The sequence below is a fragment of the Mesoplodon bidens genome (assembly GCF_964165515.1).
Source record: "Mesoplodon bidens genome assembly, chromosome: 10".
NCBI lineage: Eukaryota > Metazoa > Chordata > Mammalia > Artiodactyla > Ziphiidae > Mesoplodon > Mesoplodon bidens.
Window position 1 is genome coordinate 37,326,877 of NC_138172.1, and position 22,118 is coordinate 37,348,994.

The 22,118-nt window shown below is 55.5% G+C and overlaps 1 protein-coding gene across 2 annotated transcripts in view; it reads right to left on the bottom strand.

The window, feature by feature from the left end:
* Positions 1–19,723, bottom strand: part of TEX264 (testis expressed 264, ER-phagy receptor) — a 29,412-nt gene extending 9,689 nt beyond the window's left edge. The window contains exons 1-4 of one of the 2 annotated variants that reach the window (XM_081247249.1): positions 19,697–19,723; positions 18,626–18,701; positions 16,015–16,306; positions 7,491–7,712 (exon numbers count right to left, since the gene is read on the bottom strand). In XM_081247249.1, coding sequence (XP_081103375.1) covers positions 7,491–7,712; positions 16,015–16,272 — 480 coding nt within the window. In that variant the 5' untranslated portion in view covers positions 16,273–16,306; positions 18,626–18,701; positions 19,697–19,723. The remainder of the gene's footprint in view (positions 1–7,490; positions 7,713–16,014; positions 16,307–18,625; positions 18,702–19,696) is intronic. The other variant, XM_081247250.1, reaches the window with a different exon arrangement.
* Positions 19,724–22,118: the final 2,395 nt, after the last annotated feature.

Below are 22,118 nucleotides of genomic sequence, written 5' to 3' on the forward strand. Positions count from 1 at the left end.
GATGAAGGCCCTCTTGGGGTCAGGTCTAGCCCAGGGCCGAACTGGGAGCCCACCCCCACCCCAAATGGCAGGGGAGGGGATGGCAGAGAAGCAAGGCTTGGGTGGGAGTCTGGGGAAGACTGCAGAAGGGGGAAGGTGTGAGGGAGAGCAGGGCACTGTGCCTGGCACCCCAGCCTGCTGTGCCTGCTGCCGCAGCTGCCTGAAGACTTTTCATTTTCACCTCAGAGCCGGCAGCTTGCCATGCAATTTACACCTCTGCTCATATTCCTGCTCACCCAGGCCATGGCTTCCTGCGCAGCCCAAGAGGGGGGGCCTCAGCAGCAGTGGAGACCAGGGTGGGCTGGGGCTCTGAGAAGCAGGGGAGAGTAGTTCCCTCTAAGCAGGCACAGGGGGCACAGGCCCTTAAGCGTCCTAATACCTGGGTGGGCCGGGCAGGTCCTGATCTGCAGCCATGCCCAGCCTTTCCCCAGGGTCCAGATGGCCAATACTCAACCCCAGCTCAGCCTTGCTCTGGCCTTCTGAGCCCTTGTGGAGCAAGAGCAGAGGGCTGGGGAGTGTGGGGGTGAGTACCCACACGGGGAGCTCGGGGGCTCAGACCTGGGATCCTAACACTCTCCCTTCCAAATCTGGAAGGGGAGCCACAGCCTCCCAGACGACGCTGCTGCCGTGGCAGGCTCCACAGCCCATCCCTCTCCGAGATCCTGCCGCTGTCTGCAGCATCTGTGCAGTCAAGGACCTTGAGTCCAGTTCAGCTTATAAGCCAACGAAAATGTTGCTGATTGATTATCCAGCAGCAGGAAGGCTGCTTGGTGCAGATGGAGCCATGAAGTCAAGCACCTGGGAGCCAGAGGAATCAGGAAGTGCCAGAGGGAAGGACAGCTGGGCAAGTGGGGACGGAGAGGTGGGGAGAAAGACAGAGGTAGGGGAGGAGGAGAAGGCCCTGAATTTCTCATCTCTGACTGGTACCTCCACTTGCTGCTCAGGAAAGACCTTCCCTCTGGAGCCTTAGGTTTCCTGTCTGCATAACCAGACAGACAGCCTCTCCCAATCTGAGGGCTCCACTAAAAGGCAGAGTTGTTCTGCTCTGGAGGGATCTCCCTCCTTGGAATCTCTCCTCCTTCCTTGTTCCTGAAATCCCAAGCTCTCTGGAAAAGAGCAAAAGAATCCTTCCCTGGTAAGGCCCATCTGCCTGGGGAAAAAGGCTCTCTCTGGATTGGTGATGGCCCAAGCCCACAGCACCATCCAGACAAGCCTCAGCCCCCAGGGTCCTGCAGGGCTGCCAAGCTACCATATCTGAGCTGGTATTTCGAGAGTGGTGGCTCCCACGCCCGCCCCAGCAAAGGCTGGCTTTGTGCTTTCATTACTGGGATAGGGGAGTGGGGAGGGGTGAAGCCTGAGAGGCTGAGGAACAAGTTTCAGGGCCCCAGGCCGGCAGAGGGGAGAGCCTTAGCCTCCTGTGTGGGTCCCCACACCTCAACATCCAGGGGCAACTTCCTAAGGGGAGTCAGGGAAGCCAAGCCTTGGTGTGTGTTTGTGGAATTGGGGTGGGGGCCTCCTCCTGGCCCGGGGAAACCTGGGAATGGAGAGTCACTGCTACTCTCTGCTAACTTCTGTTACTCTCGTTCAGAGTTTGACTGTGGCCTCTGGCTCTTCCTCTCCATCCCCCAGTGCTCAAGTCCTGTTCCAAAGCCAGCCTGGATGCTGCCATTCATCTGATCACACACCATTCGTAGCTCCCTAAAACCTGCAGGACCCAGCCTCATCTCTTGGGCCCAAATTCTTGCTCCTCCCCTGCACTCCAGCCACAGTGGATACACAGGCCATGCCCATGTCAGTGCCTCTGCCTGACCTGCCTTCCTAACTGGAGAACACTACCCATCCTTCAAGGCTTAGCCCAAATTTCCCCACCCACAAAGGTTGCTTTGCCTTTCCCAGTGAACCCATCTCTCCCCTCCCCACCCCGCTCCCCCTAGGCTAAGCCCTGTGGCTGGGAGAGATGGTGGGAGCAAAGAGTTCTGGGGGCTTATCATTCAGCCCCAGGTCCTGGTGCTACTGAGCACACCCTCCTCCCTGAACTGGGGCAGGCCAATTAGCAGGTCGCAGCCGTGGCAGGTAAGCTGGCCCTGGAGCCATCTCCACCTCACTGAGGGTAAGGACATGAGGACCAATAAGGCACCTGCAGCAGCTGCTTCCTGTGCCCAGAACAGCTGCCAAGGTAACCCTTAATGAGTCCCTGCTGGGCAAATGGGCAGCCAGGCTCTTCCTGCCCTTTGTTTCTGGCTCCCCCAGCAGGCTCCCAAATCGACAGCCTCAGCCCGTGACTCTGCCCACCAGGGCTGGAGACAGAGGGTCAAGTGGGTGTTAGGCCACAGTGCTGCTACCATCCCAGGCCCACTCTGGGTACCACTCCCAGTGCATCCCAAGCTCATGACAGTCCTCAGCCTCTTGGGCCCAGTCCCAATCATGGACAGGGAAGAGTGGCAAAAGGCATGTAGCCATCAGTGATTCTCTGCCCAAGGGATCCAGTCTGGACTTGGCCACTGCTTCAACTCTTGACCTTGGGTAACCTCCCCTCCCTAGGTCTCACTGTCCTTACTGGTAAAACAATGGGGATGCTGGCTTTGATTAGGACCCTATGCCTGCCTCCTAGCTGGTTCCTCCATGCCCCAAACAATGCCACACAAAGGAGGGCCCAGTAAATAACTGCAGAGTAAGTGACTGAGCTGAGATACCAGGAAGGCCTTCCTTATTAAAAATAAAGCTCGGGAACTCTCCCACATTAGCTCAGCAAAGGTGATGGGCAGGGAAAGAGACGACCCCAAATTTCATATCCCATGGGGGCTTCCTTACCTGGATTCCCACTGCCAGGACCATCCTGCTCCCTACTGGTGTTTTGGCCTCAGTGTGGACTCAAACCACCCCCATCACTGACTCCCTCAAAGTCACCCAGACAGGCTGAGGGAAAACAAACACAGGAGATTGTGAGCCACTGGGCAGGACCCAGACTCTGACCATGCTGCTGGGAGCTTCCTCCCTGCTCACGCTCAACAGGATGACCCACTTCTGCAGGCACCCTGCTGAGGCAGCTGAGGCCCCCGCTCCTTAGTTTCCAGCTGGCTGTCCCTTGACACTGCCAGCCTATCACCCACCACTCGGGAATTCAGTCACATCCACTCCAGGGAAATCTCCACCGTGACACTCCCCAGGGCTTCCTCCAGGTCCAGCTTCCAGCTCTCCCAGAAAGTGCCTCTTCTGGGAACCCCTCCTGCCCCTGCCTGCACAAAGGATGAGCCCTGGCACCTCCCAGCTCCACGCACACTGTAACTGCCACGGCGTCCTCAGGATCTAGAACAGACATGCAGTTGGCCAGGGGTGGAAGAGGCATCTGCCCAATGGTGTACCCCTCTTAGGACAGAGGTTTTCAAACCAGTTAAGTCTCAAACATCCTCCTCCAAACAAAAGCTCAGGAGGTCATCTGATGTGTAAAACCCAGAGGCAGAGCTACTCCAGCTGAGGCAGGTAAAGGTCTGCGTGCAGCCCCCTATCCCTGGCTGCCAGCCACGGGGTCACCTTAGCACAGCCCCTAGGCTCTGGCCCCCAGAGCAGTCTGAGAACTAAGGTCTGGGGTCCCTGCTCACAGCTGTCCCTGGTAGAACAGCCCCATCAACCCAGCTATCCCAGAACTCTACCACCAAGGTTCCCCCACTGGCTCACTATACCTGCTCTGCCTACCACACATCTCCAATTCTATGGAGAAAGAGCCACTATCTGACCTCCAGGGCCTGCCTGCATTTACCCAACCAACCAGCCTCCACCCAGACAATGCCCTGTATCTCCCTAAACTCAGGAGATGCCCAAACATCACAAGGAGACCTCCCCTGAAAACCTGGGGAAAGCAGAGACCCTGGGGAAGGGGGTTTATGGAAAAGATCATAGATCCTGTTGGAAGGAAGTCAGGCACGGGGGTCTTGGTTGGCCAGTCTAACACTCTCAGTGATCTCCTTGCCAACTGCAGACAGATATGAGTCAAGTACCGAGCTCAGGGACCTCACACACAATCCCACACGTGGGACCCCAGGCCTCGCACTCATCTATGGTCTGCTCCACGTGCCCCAAGCCTTCCCTGGCCTCTCATTAAGACTGGTCTCACCTTGTGGTGAATTTTGAGGCCTTTGCCTATTGTTCTGGGCTGACATCTGGGCCCCACCTCCTCTGTGACCTTGCAATTTCAAGGAAGCTCAGTTCCCTCCTTCAGCTGCCAGAAGAACCCCCTTCCTGGGGCTCAGGGAGTGGTCTCCTCTTGCCCTGGAGGCTAACTCCTTGGACCCTGGTGGAGCGGCCTGACAAAGCTGGGGCATCTTCCACATAGACAAATAGTCACACAGAACCCAGGGACCCCTCACACACATGCTGTCCCAGAATGCCTGGCCTGGGGCCCCCCAGTGATTTACGTGGAGAAAGGCAGACTTCCAGCCCCTATAGCTTGCCAGGCTGCCAAGCTGGGGAAGCCTAGCCAGAGAGCCAGGGGCTGCCACACAGACCACAAAGCTGGGATCCAGCCATCCTTCCAGAATCCCCACAAGAGCCCTGACAAATGCTTGTCTTTGGGTTCCTCACAGAGAGCCCCCAGGACCTTGCTGTCCCATGAGACCAATCCTGTCTCAGGCTCAGACATCTGCCACTGCCGGAACAGCAGCTGCTCTCCACCTCCCTCATCCAAAACGCTGAAATCATTCACCTCCACCCCTCGCCCCAGCCTCTGGGGAAGCAGGTGAGCCTGCCAAGCCCTCCCTCCCCTCCTCTTGGCTACTGCCCCCCTCACCCCTCCTGAAATAGAAAGCCGACGGGCTGCTGTCACTGCGTTTGAAGCAACTCCACAGCAGACCCAGCCTCAGATCCAGAGAAAAGCCAGTGGGGTGGAGAAAAAAGACACACGCACATGTACGTAACATGTACATACACGCACGCACGCACAGTTAAAGGCAGCCAGCTGTCAGGGTTGGGAGAGTCAGAAGCGCTCAGAGTCTCATTAGCAGCCTCTTTTCTCTGGTCTCAGGGCAGTGGGGAAGAGGGCAGGTGTGAGAGCGAGCCTTACATTCTCTTCTCTCTGTCACCTAGGCCAAGAGAGGCACAGGGCCACCCCCTGTCCACTGCAGGCTGAGACCAACAAAGAGAACTGGCCCTTTCCTCGTCTTTCACCTGGGTTTGTTCCTCACCCCCAAAACCAGCAGAGCACCTGGGCCGTGCCTCCACTGAGGGCAGCCCGGCATCTGTCTCACTCTCCCAGCTGGTGGTCAAGCCCACACAGCACGCCTCGCAGACATCCCTGAGAAGCCCCTTGCATTGCCCCGCACCTGTCAGGCTTCCTCATCACAGGCAGGGGAGAGGATGGTACACCCCCTGCTGCAGCCCCAACCCCAAGAAAATCAAGCCCAGAGCACAGCTGACGGGCTCCCACGGGAGGAGGAGGTAGGAGGAAGGGCTTTCATCAAAGAGGTGACGTCAAAACCAGGCAACTTGTGAAGCTGTCAGTGGCCAGGAAATTTGGACAAAGGTGTCTAAAAATAAACCCCTGAAGCCAAGAAAAGGCTGTGGTGGCTGAGTTGCTCGCCACCACACCACATGTCCTGTTCTGAGGTCTGGAACCCAGAAAGTCTCTTCCCTGGGGTGCTCCTCCAGACTGGCCCTTGAAGCTGAGGATGACACAGACAGGACCAGAGACACCACACACCAGCCCTTCCTTGGGTGAAATGCTGAGCAGGCCTTAGGCACTGATGTCTCTCTTCCTGCTCTCAACACCAGCCAGCTCCCCCACCTCCTGCCTCACCCTGCTCCTCAGCCTCCGGCCCGACCCCACGCCCAGCACCCTTCTGGCTGCCAACCTCCAGCTCACAAAGGAAATCCTCCTCCATCCTCCACATGCTTCTTCCCTCCTGTTTCTTCTTCCTGTCACCTGCCACAGCTGGTGACCCAGGGCCCCATTTATTCATTCCCAAGCCCTGATACCAGACACTTAACCAGGACATGTCTGAGCTCCCATTTCCATCACCAAGGTCCTGTCCCTTTTCCCAAGCTGCTCTGGAGAACAAGCTACCAGGTTCTTCCAAAACCGCCAAGTTCACATTCTTGCTAACTTTTTTCTCCTGTTCCCTGATCCCAGCCACACTGGCCATGCCCACTATACACTTTGCTGCCTCAGCCATCCTCCAGGACAAATACTGTCAATAGGCTCATGTCACCAAACGTATTCACCAGTCCAATCCTCTCTGAACTCCAGACTACACACATCACTGTGGACTCCACACCCCAACTAAGATGTCCCTCAGGCAGATCCCCTGATACAGCCCACAGAGCTGGCCCCCCAAAACCAGTTCCTCCCTCCGCCCTGCATACCTCAGTAGAAAGCACCACTACACGCTCACCCACCTGCCCTGCCCAGAGGGGACTGCAACCTGTGACTCCTCCCACTCCTTCCCCTTCCCATCATCCAACCATCCACAAATCCATCAGTTCTACCTCCAAAACAAATTGTCAGTCTCCACCCTTGTCTGCATCTCTACAGCTACTGCCCCAGCCCAAGATGCCGCCATGCACGACAGGATTCATAACAGCTTCAAAGCACCTCCACCCGGCCCCCATGAGCCACGGTCCAGCCCTACCCTTCCCAACGACAGCAGAGCCCATCTTGCACAGGTGCAGCTCGGATCCTGGCTGGAACTCTGCAGTGACTTCCCACTGCCTTTAGATCAAACCCACGCTCCTCACCCTAGCTCTGCCTAGAACATTCTTACCGCCCCTCCAAGGGCTCTTCTAGGATTTTGCTTGAGAAGTTACCTCCTCCGAGAGGCTGTCCCTGACCACTCTGTGAACTTGGTTCCCCGCCTTTTCTCACCCTGTACTTTCCTAGCATGTATCCCGTTTTTGTTTGACGTTATTACCTATCTCCACACCTCACTATAAATGCCTATTTCATGCACCAATATCTCACACCACATCCAGCATAGCACCTAGCACAGACACTCAATAAATACAAGTTGAACAGATGAATAAACAATCACTTCCAAGCCCAAATTGGGGTCATTTCCCTAGCACCCAAGTTTACAAAATGTTTTAGAGGAGGAGTAATTTACAACAGGGAAAGTTTGTCTCGGGCCCTTGCTCTGCAGGGCCCAGCAGGATAGGGACAGGGTGGGTCTGGAGTGGGGGCTGAGCACTAAGGATGTCTTTGTTCCAAGTCAGAGCTTAAATGACAAGACTGGGTTTCTGAACAAACTACCCATACTCCTGGGAGATGCTTGGGGCCCAAGAGGTCTCGGGTGTATGGAAGAAATGCCAGCAGCCTCTGCCCATCTTCCTAGCTCCACAGGCACCTGCTCCACGAGGTGCTGCCCTCCCAAAACGGCCTTTTCCTCCCAGGCTAGGGAGGTCTCCCCAGCACTCACTCAAAGGACTGGCTGCCCCCTGACACACACACCAGACTTGTGTCTCACCTTGATGTAGGCGTCCAGGGCAGGATGGACACGGCGGGTAGCCAGCCAGATGGACAGGGGTGTGGTGTAGGGGAAGGTGGCCATCACCACATGGCTGGGTGCCGGGAAAGAGAATACCTTGAAGCCAAATTTCTGATAGAGTCGGATGAGCTCAGGGGAGGGTGACTCCTCACCTTCACTCAGAATGCTGCCCACCGCACAGCGGCACTTCTCAGGGGGCACCTGGGGAAGCAGAGCAGGGTGTCAGGGTTGGGCAAAGGAAGGAGGCCCACAGACCTCCTGCTTCCTGGCTTCTGTGCCAGATTGGGCCTGGCAGAACCACTAGCTCCAACAAGCCACGCAGCCCCAGACACCATAATGGAGATGACAATTTCCTGCTGAAACCCGCTGCAGGACTCTCCATCCCTCCATTGCGCAGGGCAGGCCCCTGCCTGCTGTGGAGGGGCCACAGAAGGGCTGGTCAGGAAGCAGAACTGAACTCTGGGTTGCTGATCAAACTGTGTGAGATCCTCTTCCCCAGGCTCTTAGGCAGGGCCAGCCATCATCACCAGGGCCTCAATACCTCTTCTCCGACCCACACCCTATCCTAAACCCTGCCCCACTTCCCAAGCCCCTTCTTGGCTGAGACTGCTGGTTCCCCCTAAGTCTCCCTGGACTCCTAGTACCTATACTTCACTTCACCCTGCTCCCCTCCCTCCCCTGGCTCCCACAAACCCCACCCAGGTAAGGGCTCCTATGTGAGTCTCTAACACTTCCTAGGCCTGACTCCAGGCCTGAAAGGGCCAGCACTTGCTTTTCCTTCTGGTATCAAGGAGTCCCAGTTTGTCTCACCTCCTGCCACCTGAATCTGTACCAGCCCCCAGGAGTATCTCTTCCTAAATCCAAGAGACTTACCACAGACCTTTTGCTCTCCATCCCAGGTTTTCCTCAATCTGAAGGCCCTACTCAGGGGCCACTGACCCCTAAATTTAAACTCCTTCTATCTCCACTTGCTCTTCTCCTCAGCCTACTTTCCCAGTACCGTGAAGTCATTTTTACCTGTCTCTGCCTTCCCATTAGCCCTTTCCAAGTCCTGTCAACAATCCCCCAGGGGTGTCTCAGGCCTGCTCTGCCTTTCTAGTCTGGCCAATTCAGCCCTGTCCTTGGAGTCTCACTTTGCCTGAAACTTGTGCACTGACTCCCACCTCTGCGTAGTCCCTCGGGGTCACCTCCCACTCTCTGCAGCCCTGGTCCCCTTGAAGCCTTTGTCATTAAGCATAACTCAGAGCTTTCGTGGCAGGAAATATGGTGCAGTGGTCAGGACCACAACTCTGGAGAGAGGCAGGCCTGGGTGTGAATCTTGAGTCCTGTGCTCTGGATGAGTCCCTTGGTTTCCTGAAGCCCCAGTTCCTTGATATCAACTTACAGAATTTTAAGATACTTCACATGAGGACTGAGCATGGTCCAGCAAGTGCTCCATACTTGTCAGTTATTAGTAGCTATGACACCGGCCAAACAAGTAATCATTGGTGCAGGATGCCCATCTACCCAAACCTCTGAACATGTAGCTCCTCCCTGCCCCTCCTTCAGGTCCAAACACCCTCTTGGAGAGCCTCTCAGGTGGCTCAATGGCAACCCCCACAGACTCCAATACTGTGCTGTAAACTCTTACCCACATCAAGTCAACCTTGCAGCTCAGTCACTTCTCTCAACCTCACGCTCCTCCCATCCTACCCAGAGGCGCTGGAGAGCACTGCAGTACCACCTCTTGTCTCTAGATGGTGCAACTGCCCCATTCACACCCAAGACTTGAGGATGGCCAGAAAGGCAGGTGGTTCTGGCAGGCCTCCTGCTGACAGACCAAGGGACAGTGTCTGCAGCAAAGCCCATCTTCATGTTCCTAACTAACCCTAGTGACCTATGCTATACAAAAGAAACATCCAATACAGGTTAAACAGAAAAATGGATGGAAGGTCAATTGATAATCTCTTCTCCAACACCTGGCCTGCCTGGGTTTGAGTCCCAGGGTCTTGATCACCTCAGCAGCCCTCACGGACCTTCCAGCTCCACATCCTCCTCAGTCCCCCAAAAGCACCAGAACACCTGTGATCATCCTGCTTAGAACCTCTCAATGGATCCCAATTCACCTCTATGATGAAACTCCCGAGGCCAGCATGGAAGGCTGTCTCAGGGTGGCCCCCCCACACACTGCCTGGATTTGTCCACACACGGACCTAGCACTCCTTTTCTGTATCCCTAGGCCTGAGTAGGGGCCAAGACCCAGGTGGGCAGGCGCCCACTAATCATGTGAGTGGCAGAGGGAGAGACAAATCCGGGCTCTGGCCAGCCAGCCTTACCAGCCTCCTCTCCCACCACACCCCCACACAGAACTATTTGCAGCTCCCCAAACATGCCACATCCTCCCATGCTTCCTCCCTTTGCGTAGGCTACTTCCTCTGCCTGGAATGTCCTCGTAACCCTACTGCAGAGTCCTTTCTGCCTGGGAAACTCAACCATCCTTCAAGACTCAGCTCAACCCTCCTCCTGAAAGCCTCTGTTGCTCCTCACTAAGCAGCCCCTCCTCTTTGATCCCAAAATGCCCACCAGAGGGAGCAGGTCTTGTGCTGCACTATAACTGGTGGCCTCTCCTTCTCCCCACCACTCCAGGCCTCTAGGCAGAAAGGTCCAGGATCCTGTGCACAGAAGTTCTTCAGTGATAGTACAGGCATGCATGCATAAACCTGCTCGCACAGGCTCTGCATCATGAGCAAACCTCCTTTCCCTCTACCTTGAAAAAGGAGGAACTCTTGTCATGGGGGAGGGAAGCAGCTTATAAGGAGACAGGGCTCCTGAGATCTTGGGCACAGGGACTCCCTGCCTGCCTGAGCAACTTTTCAATTCCAGAAGTGAGAACACTTCCTGCCCCTTCCCCTGTCCAAGTGGCTAAGGGGCAGACTCGGAGGTTACCCAGCAAGGCCACCATCTGCTAAGCAGCCCCATACCAAGTGGGAGCTGGGAGACAGCTGAACCAGGCACCAGCAAGGAAGAGATGGGACAGGGCCTAAGACAGGCTGGGGAGTGACAAGGCTGGTCTCAGAGCAGGGGAAGGCTTTCCTGGGCTCCCAGGAGAGCCCAGGCCTACCTCCAGGGGAATGGCCCACTGAGATGGTCAAGGGCCCAGAAAGGAGGAGTGTCTTGATGGCTAGAAACCCCACCCACCTTGGTTCAATACAATGTCTTTATTTGGGCCTGACCTTCGAAGGGCAGGCTGGGCCTTCCAGTTCTATCTGCCTTCTCCCTTCCTTCCCTGTATCAGTCATTTCTCTGGGTACCTATGACCAGAACAAGAGCTGGACCAGAACTAGCACCAGCAAGGAACCATACCAGGGAGACAGGGCAGTGGCCAGACCCACCACCAATTTCAGTAAGGCAGGCCCATCCAGAATCTGCCCTCAGAGCAAAAGTGCTAGGAAAGAGATACTAGAGTTATCTCCTTCAGGCTGTGAGGCCTCTTGAGTCCCAGCATTCTAAGAAGAGGACAGTCTGCTTGGAACCTACAGCTTCCGGGTACAAGATGGCCCTACTGCCCCTTCCGGAGAGGCCTTGCAGTACCTTGCTGACTCTGCTGTGTGAGGCCATAGCGAAGAGAGGGTCTCTGCCTGGCCAAGACCTCACTGAATCTGGAAACTGGACAAGATCAAGAAATTCCAGGATCCAGGAAGAAAAAAATGGTGTCAGCTAGCCCAGACCAAACCCAGCCTTTGGGGTCACTAGAAATGGGCCACCCCAGGTCCATAACCTGCATAATCCAACTGGGACAGCTGCACTGTCTGCTAATTCCAGACCCAGAGGGATACCTTGACTCCTCCCTGGCCAGACTACCCAGCCCACCTTTCCACAGGGGCCCACAGTTAACCTGCTGTAAGCAGAAACCTAGACTCCATCTAGCAGAAAATCATCATGGGGTACCTGGGGTAGGCGATGGCCTGGGCCTCCAGGAAGCATCAGCTCAGCTCACATTCCCATTGCCCTTGTTGAGGGCTCAATCCTGGGAAATCTTACTCCCTCACCCCACCCCTTCCCAGGCTCCATGTGACCTCAGTGCCTCCAGGGAGAGGAGGGGGCACCATCCCCACATATACTGAAGGGGAAGTACAGCACAGGCCTACGTCGGAAAACTCTTACTGGCCTCAGCCCCTGCAGACGTGGTGACCGCAAACCGATTCTCAGTGGACTAGGGGGAAAAAGAAACTTCAGTGTGGTCTAGTTCACTAAAGGCAGTACCCAACCGCCACCAGTCCCCTCCCCAAACCCCTCCATGCCTGGAGGCAGCACCCTCTCCTAGGCCTTCCCCAGGTGAGCTGAACAGGCTTCCATGCCCCACCGGCCTCAGCCAAGCTCCCCACAAGGGCAGGCAAGCAGGCAAGTTACTTAAGCCCCAAACACAGCAGCAGAGGTGGTGGCAGCAGAGGGTGGGGCAGGAGGAGGAGGACCAGGCTGGCAGACAGGACAGGCCCATGGGCATGGCAACAGCAGCCCAGCCATTAGGGCCTGTTCACAGGCCAGAACTGGTTAGGATCAAATAAGGTGCTCAGGGTCCTCTCCACCTCCTTCCCAACACCCAAGGCTCCCAGAAGAACTAGGCCCAGGAGGGGAGGCAAAAGTCACTGTCCAAGCAGAAGAGAGAGGGCAGAACTATACAAGGGCAGGACAGAACTGGATCTGTGTGTGTATGTGTGTGCGTGTGCTGAGGGAGGGGGGTGGAGAGGTGGGGACAGATCCTTGACTGACTCTGGAATCACCCCCTTCCCTTGGCACTTAGAAGAGGAAATGACGAGACTTCCCTTCTGGTCCAGTGGTTAAGACCCAGCACTCCCAATGCAGGGGGCCCGGGTTCAATCCCTGGTCAGGGAACTAGATCCCGAATGCTGAGACTGGGAGCCTGTGTGCCACAGCTAAGACCCGGTGCAGCCAAACAAACAAACAAACAAATAAATATTTTTAAAAAATCATTGACTTAAAAAAAAAAAAGAGGAAATGGCCACACTCCATGCATGTGGCGCCCTGGAGAGGAGACGGACACCTATGAGCCACTGCCAGGGTCTGTCAACTTCTTGCCACATGCTCCTTCCTTCCTTCCCCCCAACTCCACCAAGGCCCTCAGGGATGAAGAACAGAATCCTTCCTCCTGCACCACAAGAACCACTCGCCCAGATCTTACAGGCTTACCCCATGAGAACTCCAAAATATAGGGCTGGCTGGCTAACTGACACACAGACATACATATGTATCTCCAGGATATATGCTCAAGCAGCATCTCACATGAAATGGTCCACTGCAATCGCCACAATCTTGCCTTGTTGGTACCCTTTTCTGTGTCACTTCCTGAGCCCAGAGCCAGACCAGGGGAGCCTCACCAGGCCTTTCTCAGGAACCAGCCTCCTTCTGTCCAGCTGAGGCCTGGAAGGGGTGTGGCTGGGGAGCTGTCAGTCTATATCTCACGGGGGTGGGCGGCACCCACAGCACATGGCCACCTCTCACCTGGTCACTCACTGCCCCACTCACAGAACCTGAAATAGCCTCACTTCCTCCCACACTCAGAGAAGCAGGTTCTGGCTCCTGTTGTGCTGTGCTGGGGAGGGTGGAATGGGGATGGGACACTCCACAGTTCAGCCTACATCCTGTCCCTTCCTTCTGTGAACCATAATATGCAGGGCCCCATGCTGGACACCGCTGTAGGAGGCAGCTAGGGAGCAGAAAGCTTGGCTTCTTGGCGTTTCCCAGGACTGGATGAGGTCTGTCTTTCAGGCTTCCCTGACACCCCCCACCCCCACTGAGATGGCCTGAGGGCTGGGCCCCTTGGTCCCCAGTGTGCAGCAGTGCCCAGGACAGAGTGGCACAGACAGGGTGCTCAAATATTTGCTAAAAGAAAATAAAAAAGCATGAGTAAACTCAGATAGTACCACAACTCCTGCTAACTGCTCCTTAGTCTCCTCCTCTACAATATCAGCAGTGTGGAACCAGAGGCTTCAGATCCTTATGGACCCCCAGATAGTCTGTGATAGCCATGAGCACCATGAGCATCGCAGGTGTCAGGGTGTGACCCAGCTCTGAATAGGGACACAAATTTCTTCCAGAGTGACCCAGGACTGGGATGGACAGGATCAGAGGGGCCACTTTGACATATATATTCATTCTCTGTGCCAACCAGACGGTCACAGCCAGGCCTAGGGTCTAAGCCTGGGTTATGAGTGCCCAGCCTAACAACCCCTCATCACACCTAATTAGCATGAGTGTTTTTTCCACCCATTTTTTGTTGTTGTTACAACAACTTCTTGAGGGCAAGGTACTGGGGTGAATGCCTCACCTATGTCACTTAATTTAACCCTTGCCAGCCTACCTATAAGCAGGTATTTTTAACATTACTCTGCAGATGAGGAAATGGAGGCTCAGAGAGGGTATGTGGTATGCCCAATATCAAACAGCAGGACAGCCGTGAGACAGAATCAAAACCCAGGACTGCTAACCTCGAGTCTATCCTCTCAGGCCATGGGCTCCCAGACTGGTATCAAAGTCGGGCTGTGCCCAGCCAACCCTGGAAACCCAAGTCCCACCACCTCAGACAGTCCACCACACCTCCAGGAGAGCGGTACAGTGGGCTGCTTGGAGGTGGCTGGGTCAGGAGGCCACAGGGAGAGTGTCCCATGCCAGGATTCTTCTATCTCACTCTTCCCTGAGGCAGCCTCCAGCAATGACCCAAAGGTACCGTGCTGCCTTGGCCCTTTCCCATTCTGGAATTAGCACCTCCAACTCAAGAGGCGATGTACTGCTTCTGGAACAGGACATGCCGATGAGGAAAGAGGCAGCTGCAAGGACCCTCATCCCTCCCACTGAGGTCTTGCAGAGGGTTCCAACTGGGTCAGATGTGGAAGGAGGGGCAGGGACCAGGGGAGGGTAGAGGAAGGACAGGGACTTACACAAGAGACCCCTGCAAGGGTGGGGGCCCGGCATCTGGTCTAGGAGCTTCCCATAGCCCAGTGCCTGCCCCATCCCACTTGGGCCCCAGTGTTCTTGACTGTCACTTAGTGCCATCTCCGAGCCATGTGACCTCAAAACCTCAATGTCTACTCATCTCTCAACCAGGCCATATCACCTCTCACCCAGACCCAGCCCAATCTCCTCGATGGCCTCCTGCCTCGTCTCCTTCCCTCCTCCACCTGCCATCCGCTTAGTTTCCTAAATCAAAGGTGGCAAATTGTGCTGTACCTTTCCACCCAACCTACTGTACCTCCCACCACCTGGCCCAACAAACCCTTCTACATCTTTCTCCACCCACCACGTGTTCACTTGCCACACTTCCTCTGTCATCCGACATCTGCAGGCCTGCACTTTGCAGTTCCCTTAGCCAGGAGGCCCTTCCCAGTAAAGCAAAATTCTACTCATGACAGAAGACCTCCTCTCTGAGCCTCCCTGGCAGACTTGAGGCAAACCCATAGCTCGCTCAAAGTTCTGTGAGCATCGAACACAGTGTCTTGCTGGAGATGCATCTGTATAGGGCTGACTTGCCAACCACACAAAGCTTCCTGAGGGCAGGGCCACATCTGTTCATCTCCAGAGTGCAGGTGTCAAGCAGAACCTGGCACAGAGAGGGAGTCAGCACACCCTTGTTTCGACTGAGTACCCCATTGAGGCCTGTTCAGCACATGGTATGGAGACTATAGGCCTTGCCCACTTGAGCTCTCCAGGCAAGAAAACCAGAGCTGGGGATTCTCAATGCCTGGTGTGCCAAGGTTCAGAGCTGGAGGCTGGAGAACCCTTGGCAGAGCTAACAGCCCATGCAGCTGTGGGCAGCACCACCTCATGGCATGGCAGGAGGCCACATTGGTGAGTCCTGATTCACCACAGGCTGTAAATACAGCCATATGCCCACAGGGTGCCACTGATATCAGGTTAGTCTCTGACCCCAGCATCTTGGACATTCTGGACAGCTCACCTGGCTCCACCTGCCCCCAAAGCACTCTCCCAACCAGGCAGCTTGATGTCCAAAGAAATGCCTTATCCCTGGGCCAGGGGCCACCATAATGGCTGGAACATTCCACCTTCTTTCAGCACGAGAGCTGAAAGAGGGAAGGCAAAGAAACATGATATGACCCCAAAGAGAGGGCAACATCTAAAATGGCCTGGTCTTAGAGTGCTGGCTTCAAATGGGGCTGAGGGAGGGAGGGAAGAGGAGGCAACAGACCAATGCCCCCTCAGAGGCTAGGGACTCACAGTGGTGTAGCCCCCTGCACTCAGAAGTCCATGGGCAGAGACAAGCCAGGAAAATTAGATCATGACAAGTAGAAAGCCAGCATATGGATGTCTGGAGCAGAAGTCCAGATTAAATCTGGAAGGAGCTTCAAGCTCAGAGAGGAGGTGATGTGCATAGCCAGCTCAACGATTTTCCCACCCCTCCTCAGAAACCAAAACACCCCTTGCCCAACAAGCCCCGCCCCATGTCTGTCCATGGGGTAGAACCCCAGCCAGGGCCCAGGAGGCTCCTTACCATGCGGGGGTTGTCATAGTAGACGGCAACGGAGCGGAGCTTGGGGGAGACACTGCAGCTCTCTGTGAAAAGCCGCCCAGTCTCACCGTAGGGCCCCACGTGGAACTTGTAGGCCACGGTGACGTTGCGGATGGGGGGTGAGCCAGCACTCACTGCCACCCCGGCCAGCAGCCCTGAGTACCCAGCAAAGGCCAGCAGCGTCAGCAGCAGCAGCAGAGTCAGGGCCCCAATCAGGCCTAGGAGTAGCAGGTCCGACATGGCTCTGTGCCCCCCACGCCGCACCCCAAGGCAGCTGCAAAGGAGACAGAAGGAAGAGGTGGCTGGTAGCCTGTCTGACCAATGTGCCCACCTTCCCGCCAGCCAGTTCTGGCCCAACCTCAACCCTGCCTTGGGTGCTCTGATGCGGGAGAGGCAGGAGCCAGAGGTGTTTACACACAGAGTGACCTAGAAGGAAGTTACAAAGGATGACTGAAGCTACAAGCCTCTTTATTTCTTAATCACAACTGTTGAGGCTCTCAGAGCAGCTCTGTCAGCTGGCAGCCTTGGTCACACCTGGGGTAGCTGAGTCATAGAGGGGCACAGGAGTGAGTCAGCCAGGGACATACTCCTGGCCCTGATCAGCCGTCCCTGCTGGGCCAGACGTCAGCCAGCCTGCCTTTTCCCCACATTGCCTCTTCCTTACCACAACTGAGCCACACTGCCTGCCCAGTCTCCCCAAGCCTCATGGGCCACCGCCAGAGGGAGGACAGGCAAGCACAGGGCCCAAACACTTATTTAAAAACAGGGAAACGATGAGGAACAAAACGTCAGGGGGAAAAATGTGCCACAGGAAGGGACTCTTGTAGGACGCTCTCCTTTGCTAAGCACATCTGGCCCACGAAGTACTGCTTTCCAACAAGCTCACCCATCCAGAACCAAAGGAGAGATGAGGTTAAAATAGCCTGAGCAGGCAGAACAAAGTCCAGCACTATGCTTCCCAGACTTGAGCGGAGCTACTGGTGCTAACAAGATTCATCTCACTTTCCCAGTCCATAGATTAGAAACAGCAAGGAAGAGGAGGAGGGAAAGACTGCAAGTGGAGACACAACAGGTAGTGGTGAGAGTTACCCACGGCTGGAGCATTTCATCCCATGGTGGAGGGGTGCTAGACTGGCAGGGAGCCACACCTGGGGTCCACTTGCTGCCCTGTCCCTTCCTTCCCTTCTCCCCAACATCTCCAGATGTTTGGAATTCAGTTTTTGTGGTTCTGATCTCCCCACCTGACCTCCTGTACTAGGTAGTTTACAGGAAGCCATCCTGTGGTAGGTATGCTGGGGCGGGGTGGGGGTGTGTTTTTTCCTTTTTGTGTATGTCATTTATCTGACAATTCTCCCTCTTCCTCAGTGGCCTTTCCCTGTCTCCCCTATTTGCTATTTGCATGGTACAAGCAATAAAGATACTTGTTTCAGGGGAGAAAAAAATAAAAAGCAGAGAAGCTATCAAAGAGCAGGCCTAGCGACACAACACATAGGTTGGTGTATGAGCCATTCAAGACAGACTGCCCGGAACTCCATGAAACTTGGGGCCAGAAGACTAACCCCCTTACACAGAGGGCTTGACCTGTGTCACCCAGGTAAAAAAAAAAAAAAAAAAATCACACCACAGAGGAGACTATTTAAAGAGGAATGGAAGCATCTGACCCACTGGAGGAACATTCTCACCCCAAGTACTTAAAATTTTAAAAGCTTTAGGAGCTGAAAATCAACATGTCGGCTGTATGGAAAACAGCTGTATGGAATAATTTGTTCCCTGTGGGTTCTGGGTATCAAAATTTTTTGCTGAAAAACTGTCTTTGGAGTCAATGTGCACACAGTGTTTGTCTCACAAAAAATGCAAAGTAAACTTCTAAACCTTTGGCATGACCTTGAGGTGTCTCACACTGGTCTTCTCATTGACCCCTGTTCCTGCCCCCCAGCTGCGCTTGTTTTGGACGCATTCCCTGTCCTACTCAACTTGCCTCCAGTTAGTTTCACTCCTGTTTTCTTTGATGATAATGATGATAAATCTTTCACTTAGTACTTACTATATGCTAGGCATTGTCTAAACGCTGAAACACAGATACTTCATTAATCCTCAAAACCAGGTGGATATGGATCAGAAAACAAGTGGTTAGAGATTAAGAGCCTTGCCCAAGGTCACAAAGGTACTAAATAGAGCCACCTGGACAAAATGCAGGCAATGGGAATCCAGGTAGCCTGACTCTAGGCCTCCACTTCCACTTTCTCTCTCCTCCCTGGGAACTTCCAGAAAAGCCCAAGCATTTAATCCATGTTGGACATCTCTGAACCCAAGGCTCTCAGCTGGAAGCTCTCAGCATCTAAGTCTCCCACTCATCTTGGGAGTGATCAGCCCTCACTGTGACCTACCCCCATCCTCTCAGCTGCACACTCCCTGTCTCCGGAAAGGAGCTTAGTTCCCACCTTTCCCTTACTCTCACCTCCTAAACTGCCCAAAAGAGGGGTGAAAGGTACCCGGGGCCGCAGAGCTTTGGTCAGCCCAGGAAGGAGGCAGGGCAATGGAAATTTCCCCTTTACTCAAGGGAAGGGGAAGGAGAAGGGCTGGGGAAGCTCACCTCTAAAGCCAGGCTCAATTTTAGCAACTCATGGCATCCAGCACGGCAGGGACCAAACGCTCCAAGTGCTCCAGGACTGGGGGCAGAAAGAAAATAACCACTGAGCCGGGCACCCTGCCCTGACTGATGTCTTTTCAGGGAAAGCCCACAGGGGCCTCTACAAGAACTCTCTCCCCGCCACAAGGTTGCACCCTCCACCATGTCCTCAGACCCCTTAGGGAAATCAGAAGCCAAATTCCGCCTCAAAAATGTCAGCTCTTCACTAGACCCCTGCTCATATATCCCTGTTCTTGGAGAGCCCTCTTCCTGGAGGGCTCCAGCCACCGCACCTAGCCCTGACACAGCCCCTGCCGCTGACCCTGGGTAGGTTGTGACCCCTCTCGGGCCTCGGTTTCTCTTCAGGTTAGAGGCCCAAGCGGAGCGTCTGGGCGGGCTGCCCCGCGCTGGCTTCTCGAGGCTGCTCACGTGCTCCGCGGCGGCTGGCCTCGCCCTTAAAGGGCCCGCTGCAGGCAAAACTTTGGCACTCGGGGGACGAGGGAAGACGTGGAGTCTGAGGGGCCTGCGCGGGAAGGACGGGACGCTACCTCCACTCTCGGCTTCCAGCCCCTGCTCACCCTCGCCTCTCCTATTTACCCAGCCCTTTTCTTTTTAGCCACGACCTCACGGGGTCCCAGGCACCTCTGCAACTTAAAGGAAGTTAAAAGTTTGCAGCCAACGCTTCGAGGAGCGTCCTCAGGAGACGGGGGCGGAATTAAAGTACGGTTCTGGCCTCAGTCTTCGTGCTCCCCATCCCTCGCCCGCCCCGGCTCCCTTGCCTCCGGGCGTGCCCTGCACCCGTGGCCGAGGCAGAGGGTGACCCGGGATGGTAGGCTGGTCCAAGGTCGCGTTCGGGCCCTTGGACCGGCCGGGGCGAGCTGTGGGCGAGACGAGATGCAAAGAGCGGCTGGGCCGCGGGGCGTCACGGTGGGGACGCGGGGGGCCCTGAGGTTGCGCCCGGGCGGACGGAGGTCCCAGGCGCTCGGCGCGCGTGGAGCCGCCCCGGCGTGAACACCTCCCCGGCCCGGCCCTCACCTCAGCGGCCGCCCGCCGCGGACACCGTGTCCGCGGCGGGCGGCCGCTGAGGTGAGGGCACGCGGCCGGGGGGGCTTCACCGCGGGGCCGGCCTCCACGCGCGCCGAGCGCCTGGGACCTCCGTCCGCCGGGCGCAGCCTCAGGGCGCCCCGCGTCCCCACCGTGACGCCCCGTATCCAGGGCAACAAACGTGAGCCTGTCAGGGGCCGAGCTCACCCCGTACCTTCGTGCCTCCCACAAACTACTGGGTTGCAGACGGTGATTTAGGAACCTCTTAACTTCTGGGTTGTCGAGAGCACCCCAGGCATGAGGGGAAGTAGAGAGGCAGTGTGGGGTCCCGGAAGGCGGCACCGGAGAGGATCGTTCGAAGAGGCTTGGGAAGTGCAGCACGGCAGTAGAAGTCTGGCATTTGTATCACCCTAGTTACTGCTACTTTCTCTCACTGAGGCTTCGCGACAGACCTGGGAACCGGGCAAGGCATGGCCACTTGCTCCCGTTTTACAGCTGAGGCTCAGGGAAGAAGCGGGATCCAATCTCCGGACAGCGCAAATATCAGCTTCCTACCTCCAACACTCCACCCTTACCTCCCCCTTTCCCCCCGCCAAACGGAGCACAGGGGTGATTATTCATCCATCCAACATTTATTGAGTACCGCTCCCTGCTAGTACAGTTCTAGGGGCTGCGGATACCAAGTGAACAAAACCAAGGCCCCGCCCTCCTGGAGCTCACCGGGGAAACGCACCCCCCTCCAGGCTCCTCCCTCAGTGCCCTAGACGCGGCTGTGAGAGGCAGGTCCGCCCTTCTAGCTTAAGTATTCTAGATAAACCCCCAAGTCAACTGTAAGTTCGTTGAGGACAGGTTCAATCTTCAGCTCGTATTTCTGAGGATCTAGAAACAGCAAAGCACTCTTCTCGGGCCCCAAAGATAAAACCTCGCCCTCTTGAGAGGCCCAGTCTTGCAGTGGAGGGGATGGGGAAGGTGACAACTATGCTCGTAAGATTGGCTACAAGGCAGGCGGGGCCAAGAGCTACTTTGGTGCTCCTCACATAGAGGATTGATGTTTGGGAGGTGAATCATCTTTTTTTGGATCCCATTACTGTACTAGCAAAGGGCAGACTGTACACACTGAGGCACTTGTAGCTGGTTTCCTTTCCTTCTTCACACTTGTTCTGCCCACAGGCAGGGAAGATTGAACCTCACCCACAGGGCTCTGGGCCAACTAGCGGAATGGGTAGCTGACTCCTCAGAGGCACTCAGGGCTGGGCTGGCAGGGTCGTGGCAGTTGTTTTGCTGATGAACATCAGGCACGTGATCAAACCCTTTGGGTGCCCCAGGCAAGAGGACTATACACTTGGAAGCATTTCCTGTGAGACGAGGAAGGGCCAGTACCCTCAGAGACAGACAGCCTCTGTATGGTCAGTTCTGCTTCTCAGAAGCTATGAGCTTCTCCCACGAAACTGTTGCCTGGAGCTGCCCTTTCATAACTTGTCCTGTCTGCTCACTTCCTTTAGCTTGGTTGGGGAACTCCAGAGCCCCACGTCAGAGTTCAGGGTGTGCCTTAGGAGCTTCAACACCTCTGTGGTGAAAGTAGAGTTGGCCTGTGACTGGGGCTGCAGGCCATCAGCCTCCCAGGCTTCATTGCAGGCTGCTTCCAACAAAGCAAGCCCTGTCCTCTGCCGGATCCCTGCAAGGCCTCCACTAGCCACCAGGAGGCAGTAGCCCAGGTACTTTCCACTACCCCTTGCAGCAAGTCTGAGCAGAGATGATCACCTAGTCATCTGCCTCACCCATGCTCCACTCCCAGTCCTACCTCCCAATAGCACATATTCTCCTCTCATGAGCCCAGACTTGGCCTTTGTCTCCTCCTACCTTCCTCTGTCCAAAGAATTCCTACAGAAGCGCTTTAACTCTCCTTTAGTAAATTCCAGAGAATGTTTCCCCAAACTTGAGAAACTAAAGCATAGACCATCCCCTCCTTCCCTACCTCTTCATGCTCCAAAGTCCTTGTTAGTTCTCTGAGGCAGTGGTTAGATCCTCTAATTCAGATGACAAATGGAGAACACACATGCAATGTAAGATGCTCTGCAAACCCTGCCACCAGCCATCTCTCCCCCTCTGAAGGCACTGATGCTGTGCCCAATCCCTGGCCACTCACAGCCTAGTTAGGGCTGCCCCTGCAGGACTTGCCATGACTGAGGGACCAGCTAGCCTCAAGCCACTCTGAGTCAGCTTTGCTGTTTCCTCCAGAGCCAGGAAATGCGGTCCTCTTCAGGTAAGCAAAGGCAGCAAATGCCTAATGAACCCCACTGCATGAAAAGAGCCTGCCAGCAGTCTGCCCTCTGTTCCCACCCCCCACCTTCCCAGGTGCCATCTCAACATCCACTATGCTCTAAGTTATATCCCTTTCACCACCACCCAGCTA